This window comes from Solanum stenotomum, chromosome 1 (genome assembly GCF_019186545.1).
Source record: "Solanum stenotomum isolate F172 chromosome 1, ASM1918654v1, whole genome shotgun sequence".
Taxonomy (NCBI): domain Eukaryota; kingdom Viridiplantae; phylum Streptophyta; class Magnoliopsida; order Solanales; family Solanaceae; genus Solanum; species Solanum stenotomum.
The window spans coordinates 12,576,594-12,592,087 of NC_064282.1; the positions used below are offsets into that span (position 1 = coordinate 12,576,594).

The following is a 15,494-nucleotide window of genomic DNA, read 5'->3' on the forward strand; positions in this document are numbered from 1 at the left end:
GTTAATATTTCTATTTAGATATTTATACTTTTACTTGAAAAAAACTTAATAAATATTATAAAGATAATTTTATTTGTGGATTTGATTAACAAGTAGTAACATTAACACCATGTAATATTGTTTTGTCGATATTTATGATAATATTTTTAAATTATAATTTATAATTTAATTTAATAATTATAAAAAAATATATAACTTTTAAAAAAGTGGGCTGGCCCGGCAAGCCTGTAGCCCACGTACTTGTGGGTTGGGCCGACCGTTTTCTGGCCCACACCAAAAATGGGCTAGCCTGGCCTGGCCCGTAAAATGTTAAAGCCTGTATAAGTTAGCCCGGATGGGGTGGGCTAGCCCATATTGACAGCTCTAACTAGTAGTAAACGTTGTGGTAAATTTGTTCTTTGTTTGAGATTATTAGAATTTATATTTATTTTTTAACATACTTATTATTATGAGAAATGAAAAAGAAAATGGAAATATAGTAACAATTATTTTTTTATGAAAAGTGAAGATTATTATGTTACATAGTGTTAATTCATGGTGTATTTCTTTATTCTTATAATTCCACCTTTTCAGATCAACGCGTATGTCACATGGCTTATTTCCCCATAAATCAATCCAGAAAAATAATTGGAAAAAACAAAATATGCATTTGCTTAAATTTTAAACCATAATTGAGAACAAAAAACACAAATATGTCCGGGAGGTGTGTACACCAATGAAAGAGTTCAATCAATTAGAATAAACAATTTCAAACAAAGACGATATAGTATTAAACAAAGTAGAATTCTTGAAAAATTACACCAAATAAAATCTTGATACAATAAATCAAATTGATGGAGATCTCAAGGATCTTACTTAAATCTCCAAAGATAAATATTAGGAATTATTAATAAAAAAAAAAGAACACACAACAAACAAAGCTGGCCATTTGGGAAGCATAAAAGGAAATGGAAACCCCCAAAACTGGGAAATGATTGAAAAGAATGGATTTGACTACTAGTAGTAGGTTGGTGGTGGGGGAGATGGTGATGGGGGTGGAGGTGAAGCATAGGTGACAGGTTCCTCGTACTTCTCAGGTGGTGGCGGTGAAGCATAGGTGACAGGTTCCTCGTACTTCTCAGGTGGTGGCGGTGAGGCATAGGTTGGTGTTTCTTTGTAGTACAGTGGTGGTGGAGGTGAGTAGTATGTAGGTGATTGTTCATAGGTCTTTGGAGGAGGTGGAGAATTGTAATAAGTTGGTGGTTGCTCGTAGTATTTTGGTGGAGGTGGAGGTGACTTGTAGTAAACTGGTGACTTGTAGTATTTTGTTGGTGAAGGTGACTTGTAGTATTTAGATGGAGTGGGTGATTTGTAATATTTTGTTGGGGATGGTGATTTGTAGTAATAGTGTGTTGATGGAGTAGGTGACTTGTAGTACTTTGCTGGAGATGGGGACTTGTAGTACTTTGTTGGAGATGGGGACTTGTAGTAATACTTAGAAGGAGCGGGTGATTTGTAATAATGCTTTGAAGGAGTTGGGGACTTGTAGTAATACTTTGTTGCAACTGGTGACTTGTAGTAGTGCTTTGAAGGAACATGTGACTTGTAATACTTGGTTACAATGGGTGACTTGTAGTAGTAATGCTTTGAAGGAACATGTGACTGGTAATATTTTGCTGGTGATGGTGATTTGTAATAAGCGTGCTTTGAGGGTGCTGGTGACTTGTAGTAATAATGTGATGGATAAGGTTTCTTGTAATAAGGAGTGGGCACATGATAGTTGGATGGAGATGGTGACTTGTAGTACTTGTTAGAGTTGTGAGAAGGTGAGGGTGAAGTATACTCATAAGAGTAATCAGCAACAACAGTGCTGGCTACTAAGCAAATTGCCAAAGCAACTGTTAGAAAAGACCATTTCCCCAACTTCCCTAAGCTTTCCATTTTGAATTGTAACAAATTATACTTGGAGAAGTGAAGGATAGAACTAAAGACTTGTGTTGCATAGATGAATAGGGAGTTCTGGCTTTTATAGAGCAAAATGACACTATTTTCAACATTAATGTAATAGCTTTAGTTGCCCACTTGCCCACTAATCTGAGAGCAAGGTCCAAATAAAAACTTTAATCAGTACTAAGTGGTAGCCATTATCTGCTGACAAATGATAATTCAAATAAAATATTTAAAAAATAAAAACAAAGAGGATATATGCACAAGAAAGTAGTTAAAGATAGACTATTTCTTAACAATAAACAGAACAAAGAAATGGGGGCATTTTCTTTGTTGTTTTCTCAATGCCAGAATCTGTAAGTTGACTTATAATCTAGAGTTTGGCATTGTCCATATCTCAAAATAAAAGCAGAAGAAGGACAATAATGTAATGACCATCAGCAATGGGCTCCTTACCAACAAAGTCTATACGAGATCACATCAAAGCTACCAGAAAAAACAGAAATTTCGAAAATTGTTACAAAATGTTTCTGTTATAAATTCCAATGTGTTAAAAATTAAGAAATGCTATACATATTGGCACTCTGGTTCGGTTTCAGATCAACTCTTTTCAGTTTAATACCACAAGAAACCTAGTTGGATAATATTTCACCTTGAATACAAGTGATCTCAAGAGATTAAACAAAAGAAGGAACAAAACATCCAACCAAAATAGATAGACTTATTTAACTATTATCTGCTGATAGGTTTGAGTGACTTTGAATGCATCACTCTTGCTCAGATGTGTTTAAAATTAACGACTGAGGCAGTAACTCCTCTCTCGACCAGACAAGAGAAGTAGAGCATAGTGCCATGCCAAACATCTTGCTGTAAAATCACATTCATCAGACGACTTGTGATACATTAAACAGACGATGTTCTTTTCAAGATTTCTTCATGGTGCTCATCCACCAGTTCCCTAGTTGTTAAAAATTCCAAAAAGAAAATTGGTTTTACTAATTACACGATACTAGCTGGGTATACATAATTATGCAGAAAAATGGATGTGCACATCATATGGTTTCATTCTGTAAATATGATTTCCGAACGATTAGATGCTTGTGAATAATGGGATTGAGTACTAAATGAACACTAATGAGCTGGTTGTGTAGGCTTACTATGAGTTTGGTAAACACCAAAGTACTTATAAGTCAAGTGTTTGTAAGTTAAATCAGTCAAAGCCATAGTTGGCCATCACCAACTCATGATTTTGCACCTTACACTTTTGGTTCGATAAAATATTTTACTATTTTATCCTTAATATTTTTTTTCTAATTTTCAATGTATCTTTCCCAAAACAAAACTGCTAACTTTCTCTTCATTTTGTATCCCATTGTTCTTCCTCTTCTTTACAAGAAACTCCTAAATTATAACATTTTATAAACTTTTTAAGGATATTCTCATTCTAACAAAGAACATTTTTATTCCAACAATTCTATCCAAACACGTAATTATTCAATTATAAAATCAGTTCCAGCACTTAAAATTTATTAGTTATTTACAATCAACTAATCCAAACGGGCCCTTACATAGGGCTAATTCATGGAGTCTTTATTTATTTTGTAATTCAACCTTTAAAGATCACATTATATCATTTGATTTATTTCCTACTGATAATTCTCTAAGAAAAATAATGGGAAAAAAAGATGCATACCCCTAAATTAAAATTATCCTAATTCCTTTAGGGGTCGTTTGGTGTAAGGGATAGTACCAGATAGTCCCGGGATTAAATTATAGTACCGCTTATTTTGTTGTTTGGTTGGCAAGTTCGGGATAACTTATCCCGGGATTAATAATTAGTACCGGGATAAGTTATCCCTCTCCTTGGGTGGTATAGTAATCCCGGGATAACTTATCCCGGGATAAAGTAGGTAAATGACAAAAATGTCTCTTTCAACCTTTTTGTTATATCACTTTTTACCTTAATGAAGGGCATTTTTGTAAATAAATAAATTGTTCTTAAAATTTATTATTTTGAATACAACAAACCAAACACTCAATATAAAATAATCCCAACACAACTTATTCCATCATAACTAATCCCAACATAACTTATCCCAACATAACTTATCCCATCATAACTCATTTTCAAACCAAACGACCCCTTATTGTTATGTTTATTTTATATGATTTATTTCTCAAAAGCTGATAAGTACAATAACAATCCAAAATACAGTAATAGACACTAAGTCAAACAAGAAAATTTGTTGTGCACGGACATATCTTGCACCTTTCCTCATTCTTTTTTCTTTTGTCTTGTTTACCTTTTGTAATAAATAAGTTATAAACCATAATTGAGAAGAAAATCATCTAGAGACAATAAACTGAGATGCCCCTCAGATATATTAGACAAAGAGAAGATTGTATTGAGCAAAGTATAATTCTTGATGAAATACACAAAAAAAATAAAAAATCTTGATACACTAAGCCAAACTGATGGAGATCTCAATGATCTTACTTAAATCTCCAAGAATAAATATTACATATTATTAAAACAAAAGAACATACAACAAGCAAAGCTGGTCATATTTGGAAACACAATTTGTTTAGCAAAGGAAGTGAAAATCTTCCGATGAAGGATGAAAGAGAGTTAATAGGTCATGGAGATGATGGGAAATGATTGATGATAATGATTTGAATGTTAGTAGGTTGGTGACGGGGGTGGAGGTGAAGCATAGGTGACAGATTGCTCGTATTTCTCAGGTGGTGGTGGTGAGGCATAGGTTGGTGTTTGCTTGTAGTATGGTGGTGGTGGTGGTGAATAGTATGATGGGGATTGTTCATAGGTCTTTGGAGGAGGTGGTGAATTGTAGGTCGAAGGTGATTGTTCGTAGGATTTTGGAGGAGGTGGAGGAGATTTATAGGAAGGTGTAGATTCTGAGTAGTATGGTGGAGGTGGAGACTTGTAATAAGTTGGTGATTGCTCGTAGTATTTTGGTGGAGGTGGTGGAGATTTGTAAGATAATGGCGATTGTTCATAGTATTTTGGTGGGGGAGGAGGTGAGTTGTAGTAAGAAGGTGATTGCTCATAGTATTTTGGTGGAGGTGGAGGTGACTTGTAGTACGAAGGCGATTTCTCGTAATAAGTTGGTGGTGGTGGAGGAGACTTGTAGTAAACTGGTGACTTGTAATATTTTGTTGGTGAAGGCGACTTGTAGTAATAATGTGTTGATGGAGTTGGCGACTTGTAATACTTTGCGGGCGATGGAGATTTGTAGTAGCTCTTTGATGGAGTTGGGGACTTGTAGTAATACTTTGAAGGAGAGGGTGACTTGTAATAATGATTTGAAGGAGTAGGAGACTTGTAATACTTTGTTGCAACTGGTGACTTATAGTAGTGCTTTGAAGGAGTTGGGGACTTGTAGTAATACTTTGTTGCAACCGGTGACTTGTAGTAGTGCTTTGAAGGAACATGTGACTTGTAATACTTTGTTACAATGGGTGACTTGTAGTAATGCTTTGAAGGAACATGTGACTTGTAATATTTAGCTGGAGATGGCGATTTGTAATAGGTGTGCTTTGAAGGTGCTGGTGATTTGTAGTAGTAGTGTGATGGATAAGGTTTCTTGTAATAAGGAGTGGGTACATGATAGTTGGATGGAGATGGTGACTTGTAGTACTTGTTAGAGTTGTGAGAAGGTGAGGGTGAAGTATACTCATAAGAGTAATCAGCAACAACAGTGTTGGCTATTAAGCAAATTGCCAAAGCAACTGTTAGAAAAGACCATTGCCCCAACTTCCCTAAGCTTTTCATTTTGAACTGGAACCACTATATACTTAGAGAAGGAAGGGACAGAACTAAGACTTGTGTTGCATAGTTGAGTAGGGAGCTCTGGTTTTTATGGAGAAAAAAATAACACCCTTAATGTAATAATAGTTTCTTAATTGCCCACTTGCCCACTAAGCTGAGATCAAGGTCCAAATACAGACTTTTATCAATGCTAAGTGGGAGACATTATCTGCTGACAAATAAAATATCAAAAATAAAAACAAAGAGGATAGATATATATAACAGAAAGTATTTAAAGATTGACTATTTCTTCACAATACACAGAACAAAGAAATGGAGGCATTTCCTTTGTTGTTTTCTCAATGCCAGAATCTGTAAGTTGACTTATGATCTAGAGTTTGACGTTGCCTCTATCTCAAAAGAAAAGTAAAATTTTGAACAATAATGCAACGACTATCAGCAATGGGCTCTTATACAAACAAAGTCTATATAACATTACATCAAAGCTACCACAAAACACAGAAATTTTCAAAATTGTTAACAAAATGTTTATGAAATAAATTTCCTATAATGTACAAAAAATTAAGAAATGCTATGCATATTGTCAGTTTGGTTCGGTTTCAGATCAACTCTTTTCAGATTAATACCACAAGAAACCTAGTTGGATAATGTCACCTTGAATACAAGAGATCTAAAGAGAATTAACAAAAGAAAGAACAAAACTTCCAGCCAAAATAGATACCGACTTATTTAACTGTTATCTGATAGTTTGAGTGACTTTGATTGCAGAACTTATTTGATTAACGAACAAGCTTGGTCTTTTTCACTTCTGACTCTGTATAAAAATTTCACATTTCTTACTCAGATGTGTTTATAATTAATAAAATGAGGCAGTAAATCCTCTCCCTCTCTCGACCAGATAAAGCCCAGACAAAAAGAAGTAGAGCATAGTGCAATCCCAAGCATCTTACTGAAAAATTACATTCATCAGACGACTAATGGTACATGAAGTAGATGGTTACATTATGTACTTCTCTACATGATTAGAGATACATTGCTTAATAGAACTATGCCCATCGCCACATACAACTGAATGCTCATTAGTATTCTAGTCCTGTTTGCTACTTTGGTTTGGGTGTGCCAATAAGACCATAGTTGACAGTGTTAAGACTTTCACCAATAGTCATTGCAGGAGCAGAGCCCATCTCTAATATGGTGAAAATGATTAGAATCTCTAAAGATTATCTCTCTTCTCTCAACTGCTGATTTAAACTTCATTGCATTTATGGCAATCTCCACATACTCTAACATTTGTTTGGATGTGCTAATGGGATGGTTGTGTAGACTTAAGAAGCGCTTCGTAAACACCAAAATACTTATAAGTTTAAATCAGTCAAAAGCCATAAGTTGTCATCCCCATTTGTGATTTTTCACCTTATAAAGACTTTTGGTTTGACCTAGTATTTTACTTATTTTTTCTAATTTTCAAAGTATCTTTCCCAAAACAAAATTCCTAACTTCCTCTTCATCTTGTATCTGTCGTTTCTTATAAGAATAGTTTTAAATTATAATATTTTTAAGGATATTCTAGTCATTGTAACAAAAGAACAACTTATCAACATTTTTTATTTCAACAATAATATCCAAACACATAACTATTTATTGATTTCAGCACTTTAAAATGTTTTCGGCACTTAAAACTTATTAGTTATTTACAATCAACTCATCCACATAGTTCTTACATAGGGATAATTCATGGTGGAGTCTTCATTTATTTTGTAATTCAACCCTGTTAAGATCAACAACATTATATCAATTGATTTATTTCCACTGATAATTCTCTTTTTAAGAAAAATAATGGGAAAAAAATATGCATACGCTAAATTAAAATTTTCCTAATTACTTTATTGTTTTGTTTATTGGTTATTTAATATAATTTATTTCTCAAAAGCTGATAAGTACAATTACAATCCAAAATACAGCCATAGCCACTAAGTCAAAGAAGAAAATAGGCAGTCAATGAACATATTTTCCACCTTTCCTCATTCTTTTTCTTTTGTCTTGTTAAATTTTTGTAGTAAATAAGTAATAAACCATAATTGAGAAGAAAATCCTCTAGAGACAATGCTCTGAGATGCCCTCTCAGAAATATTAAACAAAGAGAAGATAATACTGAGCAAAGTAGAATTCTTGATGAATTACACAAGAATAGAATCTTGATACAATAAGCCAAACTAATAGAGATCTCAAGGATCTTTCTTAAATCGCAAATGATAAATATTACAAATTACTAAAACAAAAAAACATACAACAAGCGAAGTCAATCTTTTTTGGAAACATAAAATTTCGGCAAAGGAAATGGAAATATTCCAATAGAGGATGAAAGAGAGTTAATAGGTCATAGGGATGGTGGGAAATGATTGAAGAGAATGATTTGAATGTTAGTAGTAGGTTGGCGGTGGGGGAGATGGTGATGGGGGTGGAGGTGAAGCATAGGTGACAGATGGCTCGTATTTCTCAGGTGGGGGTGGTGAGGCATAGGTTGGTGTTTGCTTGTAGTATGGTGGGGGTGGGGGTGAATAGTATGATTGTGATTGTTCATAGGTCTTTGGTGGAGGTGGTGATGTGTAGGTTGTAGGTGAATGCTCATAGGATTTTGGAGGAGGTGGAGGAGATTTATAAGAAGGTGTTGATTCTTGGTAGTATGGTGGAGGTGGAGAGCTATAATAAGTTGGTGATTGCTCGTAGTATTTTGGTGGAGGTGGTGGAGATTTGTAAGATGATGGTGATTGTTCATAGTATTTTGGTGGGGGTGGGGGTGGAGGTGACTTGTAGTACTTAGGGGATTGCTCATAGTATTTTGGTGGAGGTGGAGGTGACTTGTAGTACGAAGGTGATTTCTCGTAAGGTGGTGGGGTAGACTTGTAATAAACTGGTGACCTGTAATATTTTGTTGGTGAAGGAGACTTGTAGTATTTAAATGGAGTGGGTGATTTGTAATATTTTGTTGGGGATGGTGACTTGTAGTAATAGTGTGTAGACGGAGTAGGCGACTTGTAGTACTTTGTTGGTGAGGGAGACTTATAATACTTTGTGGGTGATGGGGACTTGTAGTACTTTGCAGGCGCTGGGGATTTGTAGTACTTTACGAGCGATGGGGACTTGTAGTAATGCTCTGAAGGAGTGGGTGACTTGTAAAAATGCTTTGAAGGAGCAGGCGATTTGTAGTAATGCTTTGAAGGAACATGTGACTTGTAATATTTTGTTGGAAAGTGTGATTTGTAATATTTTGCTGGTGATGGTGACTTGTAATAAGTGTACCTTAAAGGTGCTGGTGATTTGTAGTAATAGTGTGATGGATAAGGTTTCTTGTAATAAGGAGTTGGTACATGATACGTGGATGGAGATGATGATTTGTAGTACTTGTTAGAGTTGTGAGAAGGTGAGGGTGAAGTATACTCATAAGAGTAATCAGCAACTACTGTGCTGGCTACTAAGCAAATTGCCAAAGTAACTGTTAGAAAAGACCATTGTCCCAACTTGTCTAAGCTTTTCATTTTGAACTGGAACCACTATATACTTGGAGAAAGAAAGGATAGAACTTAGACTTGTGTTGCATAGTTGAGTAGGGAGCTCTGGTTTTTATAGAGCAAAAAGTGAGACCCTCCTCAACATTAATGAAATAATAGCTTCTTAATTGCCCACTAAGCTGAGATCAAGGTCCAAATAAAGACTTTTATCAGTACTAAGTGGGAGGCATTATTTGATGACAAATAATAATTAAAATTAAATACCAAGTAGTTAAGGACTGATTATTTCCCAATAATGCACAGAGCAAACAAATGTTCCTTGTTTTCTCAATGCCAAAATATGTAAGTTGTCATATGATCAAGTGTTCGGCATTGCCCCTATTTCAAAAGAAGAATATATATACAAACAAAGCCTATATAAGATTATGAATTGCTTATTCGGAAAAAAAAAAAAAACATTAGTAGCCTGTAGTTATACCTTAGGATTATAGTTTTTCTTTTTTCATGTTTAAAGACAAGATTATAAGAAGTAATCACATCTGGTAGAATTTACACACAGATAGCGGGAAATAAAAAAGAAAAGCAAAAATGGCATGGGATAGTAAAAGAAGATGGTTTGATCATGTCCACTTGTACGTGTACACCAAATGCAGGTATACATAACATGAAAACTAAATGTATTAAGGGGAATAAGGTAGTAGTGGATCCAGGAATTTAGTGAAGGATGTGCAAATTTTCTTCTTGGTTGTATTAAAGGTGTGCAAACTTAAATATACACTCATATTAACTAACATTTAACCATTGTACACCATATAATTATTTTATGGCGAAGGGTGTTCACCAAACCACCCTCACCTAAGGTGGCTCCGCCCTTGATAAGGCAGACCAAAAATCATATGGGGAAAGTTTCCTTGAAGGATCTACAATCTCTTGGAGTTCATACGAACTTAGTATTGAACATAACACAAGCCTAATATCCATATAGGTGTGTGCGCTGAAGCCACTTAACGGCGGCGAAGTGCAAAACCTATTTCGCACCTAGCTCATGGCTTACATAACACAACTTGGTACACTTATATTAGACATGTGTTTGACATGAGTCTTCTTAGTTTGAAGAGGGATTACATGACAGAATAAGGATAAGTATAAAATTTAAAGAATCCTCATTGATTGACAAAAGTATTATAACAACATATCCAGTGTAATCTCAGGGTTAAGGGAGGGTATATAGTGTTATCTAGCCTTAACCCTACCTTGAGGAAAGGTAAAGAGGTTGTTTCTGACCCTCAACTCAAGTAAAACATAACACAAATCAAGTATCCAAAGCAAATACATAAATGAAAAAGCCATATTGGAAACAATGAAGAAGAGAACCGTAGCAACAACATAAGAAACAAGACAACACTAGACTATTTACTAATCTTCTGCCCTAATCTTTGACCTCCATATCTTACTATCTAGGGTCATGTACTCGGTAAGATGCAAACGTGTCATGCCTTATCCAATCACCTCTCCCAATACTTATTCAGCATACCTCTACCTCTCCTCATAATTACCATAGTCAACCAAAATCCAGGACCAACGTATGCCACAGTCCTTACAGTAAACATAAACAACGCCAACTAATTAAGGGAAACTATTGGCAGGGGAATGGAATTAAAGCAAAATATTATATCCTCACCAAATTGAGAATCTACCAATATTTTGAGATTATTAAAATTTATATTTATTGTTTAACTTATTTATTATGAGAATGAAAAAGAAAGTGGGAATACCATCCATGTTTTTAAGAAAACTGAAAAATTTAAGTTATATTGGGCTAATTTCTGGTGGAGTATTTTGTAGTTTTACCTTTTAAGATCAACAACAATATTATATCTTTTGACTTATTTTCCATCGATAAATATTTTTAGAAGAATAATGCATACGACTAAATTAAAATTCTGTTTATTTTATAATTTTATTTTCTTAAAAGGTGATAAGTACAATTATAATCCATATCCAAAATACAGCAATTTGTTGAAGCATCCATCCATTACCATATTTTGCACCTTTCCTCATATTTTTTTTCTTGTTAAATTTTTTGTAGTAGATAAGTTATAAGCCATTATTGAGGAGAAAATACTCAAGAGAAATAGTATTGAGCAAAGTAGAATTCTTGATAAATTACACCAAAATAAAATCTTGATACAATAAGCCAAAATAATGGAGATCTTACTTAAATCTCCAATGAAAAATATTACGAATTATTAAAACAAAAGAACATACAGCACACAAAGCCCATCATTTTGGGAAGCATAAAAGGAAATGGAAAACCCCAAAGTTGGTGGAAAATGATTGAAAAGAATGGATTTGACTACTAGTAGTAGGTTGGTGGTCGCGGAGATGGTGATGGGGGTGGAGGTGAAGCATAGGTGGCAGATTCCTCGTACTTCTCAGGTGGTGGCGGTGAGGCATAGGTTGGTGTTTCTTTGTAGTACGGTGGTGGTGGAGGTGAGTAGTATGTAGGTGATTGTTCATAGGTCTTTGGAGGAGGTGGTGAGTTGTAGGTCGAAGGTGATTGTTCATAGGATTTTGGAGGAGGTGGAGGAGATTTATAGGAAGGTGTAGATTCTTGGTAGTATGGTGGAGGTGGAGAATTGTAATAAGTTGGTGGTTGCTCGTAGTATTTTGGTGGAGGTGGTGGAGATTTGTATGCTGATGGTGATTCTTCATAGTACTTTGGTGGGGGTGGAGGTGACTTGTAGTACTTAGGGGATTGCTCATAGTATTTTGGTGGAGGTGGAGGTGACTTGTAGTATGAAGGTGATTTCTCGTAGTAAGTTGGTGGTGGTGGAGGAGAGTTGTAGTAAACTGGTGACTTGTAATATTTTGTTGGTGAAGGCGATTTGTAGTATTTAGATGGAGCGGGTGATTTGTAATATTTTGTTGGGGATGGTGACTTGTAGTAATAGTGTGTTGATGGAGTAGGTGACTTGTAGTACTTTGCTGGCGAGGGGGACTTATAATACTTTGTGGGCGATGGGGACTTGTAGTAGTTCTTTGAAGGAGTTGGTGACTTGTAGTCATACTTAGAAGGAGCGGGTGATTTGTAATAATGCTTTGAAGGAGTTGGGGACTTGTAGTAATACTTTGTTGCAACTGGTGACTTGTAGTAGTGCTTTGAAGGAACATGTGACTTGTAATACTTGGTTACAATGGGTGACTTGTAGTAGTAATGCTTTGAAGGAACATGTGACTTGTAATATTTTGATGGTGATGGCGATTTGTAATAAGCATGCTTTGAAGGTGCTGGTGATTTATAGTAGTAGTGTGATGGATAAGGTTTCTTGTAATAAGGAGTGGGTACATGATAGTTGGATGGAGATGGTGATTTGTAGTACTTGTTAGAGTTGTGAGAAGGTGAGGGTGAAGTATACTCATAAGAGTAATCAGCAACAGCAGTGCTGGCAACTAAGCAAATTGCCAAAGCAATTGTTAGAAAAGACCATTGTCCCAACTTCTGTAAGTTTTTCATTTTGAAATGGAACCACTATATACTTAGAGAAGGAAAGGACAGAACTAAGACTTGTGTTGCATAGTTGAGTAGGGAACTCTGGTTTTTATAGAGAAAAAAATAACACCCTTCTCAACATTAATGTAATAATAGCGTCTTAATTGCCCACTTGCCCACTAACCTGAGAGCAAGGTCTAAATAAAGACTTTTATCAGTACAAAGTGGGAGGCATTATCTGGTGACAAATAATAATTAATATGAAATACAAAGTAGTTAAGGACTGATTATTTCTGAATAATGTACAGAACAAAGAAACATTCCTTGTTTTCTCAATGCCAAAATCTGTAAGTTGACATATGATCAAGTGTTCGACTTTACCCCTATCTCAAAAGAAGAATATATATGCAACAGCTATCAGCAGCAATGGGCTTCAATACAAACAAAGCCTATATAAGATCAAGATCCACGGCAAAGCTACCAGAAACACACAGAAATTTCGAAAAGTTAAAACACAATGCTTATGTAATTAATGACAATATACATAACGAATGGTACATGAAGTCGACGGTGTTCTTTACACAACTTCTTCAATGAAGCTCCCCATGATTATCTTTCTCGGAGAAAATGCCAATTCCTATGGTCTCTTTAAAAATTAGCATATGAATTGCTTATTCGAAGAAAAAAAAAGCATTAGTAGCCTGTAGTTATACCATAGGACTATATCTTTTTTCTTTTTCATGTACAAAGACAAAATTAGAAGTAATCACATCAGGTAGAATTTACACACAGATAGAGGAAAAAAGAAAAGCAAAAGTGGCATGGGATAGTAAAAGAAGATGGTTTGATCATGTCCCACTCGTACGTGGAAACCAAATGCAGGTATACGCAACATGAAAACTGAATGTATTAAGGGGAATAAGGTAGTAGCGGAGCCAGGAATTTAGCGAGGGATGTGCAATTTTTTTTCTCATAGGTGTGCAAACTTAAATATACACTCATATTAACTAACATTTAACCTCTGTAGACCTTATAATTTTATGGCGAAGGGTGTTCACCAGACCACCATTTGCCTAAGGTGGCTCCGCCCGTGGAATAAGGTAGACCGAAAATCATATGGAGGAAAGTTGCCTTAAAGGATCTACAATCTCTTGGAGTTCATACAAACTTAGTATTGAACATAACACAAGCCTACTATCCATATAGGTGCGTGCAGTGAAGCCACTTAACTGCTGCAAAGTGCAAAACCTATTTCACACCTAACTCATGGCTTACATAACACAACTTGGTACACTTATGTTAGGCAGGTGTTTGACATCAGTCTTCTTAGTTTGAAGAGGAATTACATGACAGAGTAGGGATAAGTATAACATTCAAAGAATCCTCATTGGTTGACAACCCTTAATTCTATCAAAAAGATCAAATTATTAAGTATTACAACAAGATATCCGGTGTAATCCCAGGGTTAAGGGATGGTAGTGTTACGTAGCCTTAACCCTACCTTGAGGAAAGGTAAAAAGATTGTTTCCAGTAAACCCTCGTCTCAAGTAAAACATAACACAAATCAAGTGTTCAAAGCAAATACATAAATGAAAAAGCCATGTTGGAAACAGTGAAGAAGAGAACTGTAACAACAACATAAAGAAACAAGACAACGCTAGACTATTTACTTACCTTCTACCCTAATCTTTGACCTTCATATCTTACTATCTAGGGTCTTGTACTCGATAACATGCAAATGTGCATGTATCATGTCTTATCCAATCATCTCTCCCAATAACTAATAAGGAAGGAGTCATTGACGCAGCAAATGAGGGAGCATCGACCAGCGGAGACCGACGACCGGCGCCGGAAATATCAGCCGGCGGGAGGAGTTAAATAGCAGAACAAATAATTTAGGTGTATTTTTAAACTTTTCTTATCTTAAAATAATATTGAAATACAATTTTCATAATTAAAAGGTAAATGCAACATTTTTTATTGTAGATTTTTTCTTTATTTGAGATTATTAAAATTTATATTTATTGTTTAACTTATTTATTATGAGAATGAAAAAGAAAGTGGGAATACCATCCATGTTTTTAAGAAAAGTGAAAAAAATTAAGTTATATTGGGCTAATTTCTGATGGAGTCTTTGTTTTGTATGTTGTAATTTCACCTTTTAAGGGTTTGTTTGGTATGAAGGATAACATTTTTCGGAAAATGTTTTCCAATTTTCTCATGTTTGGTTGGGCTAAATGTTTTGGAAAATGTTTTTCAAATCAAATCATTTTCCTCAAATTTAAGGAAAACGACTTCCCTTCTAAACTTAAGGAAAACATTTTCCAAAACTCTCTTCCAACTTCAAATTACAATTATTTTTTTGTTGAAAAAATCAATTTATTTTGTCCCTACCCTCAAATCACCCCTCCCCCCCCAAAAAAAATAAAAATTTTAAAGCTTGTTTTTAAATTCAATTTTTTTACCCCACCCTCACCCCTACCCCCACGCCCTCCCAAAAAAATATTAAAAATTATTTTTAAAAGATATTTCTAATTTCAATTTTTTATTTTTTTACCCCCACCCACTACCCTCGCCCCCCATCTGCCCCCTATCAGCCCCCCTATCAGCCCCCCAACTCCCTTAAAAAAAAATAATTCAAGTTTGTTTTTAAATAATATTTTCAACTTCAAATTTTTATTTTTTCATCCCGATCATCGATCACCCACCCCCTCCCCGCTCCCCCCCCCCCTCAAAAAAAAATTGAGTTTGTTTTTAAAAAATATTTTCAACTTCA

The 15,494-nt window shown here is 35.0% G+C and overlaps 3 protein-coding genes across 3 annotated transcripts in view; all 3 read right to left on the reverse strand.

Annotated features, from left to right (window-relative positions):
* Positions 1–808: 808 nt before the first annotated feature.
* On the reverse strand, positions 809–2,044 carry LOC125868090 (extensin-3-like). The gene has a single exon (XM_049548695.1). The coding sequence runs from the start codon at positions 1,918–1,920 to the stop codon at positions 997–999; it is 924 nt and encodes a 307-aa protein (XP_049404652.1). The 5' UTR covers positions 1,921–2,044; the 3' UTR covers positions 809–996.
* Positions 2,045–4,369: 2,325 nt separating this feature from the next.
* On the reverse strand, positions 4,370–5,730 carry LOC125868080 (extensin-3-like). Its single transcript, XM_049548684.1, has one exon. It carries the CDS (start codon positions 5,717–5,719, stop codon positions 4,607–4,609), a length of 1,113 nt encoding a protein of 370 aa, XP_049404641.1. The 5' UTR covers positions 5,720–5,730; the 3' UTR covers positions 4,370–4,606.
* A 2,406-nt stretch (positions 5,731–8,136) lies between these two features.
* Positions 8,137–15,494, reverse strand: part of LOC125856359 (extensin-2-like) — a 9,655-nt gene continuing 2,297 nt past the window's right edge. Inside the window, exons 2-5 of the mRNA XM_049535915.1 lie at positions 11,586–12,757; positions 11,001–11,020; positions 9,490–9,503; positions 8,137–9,258 (exon numbers count right to left, since the gene is read on the reverse strand). Coding sequence (XP_049391872.1) covers positions 8,137–9,258; positions 9,490–9,503; positions 11,001–11,020; positions 11,586–12,757 — 2,328 coding nt within the window. The remainder of the gene's footprint in view (positions 9,259–9,489; positions 9,504–11,000; positions 11,021–11,585; positions 12,758–15,494) is intronic.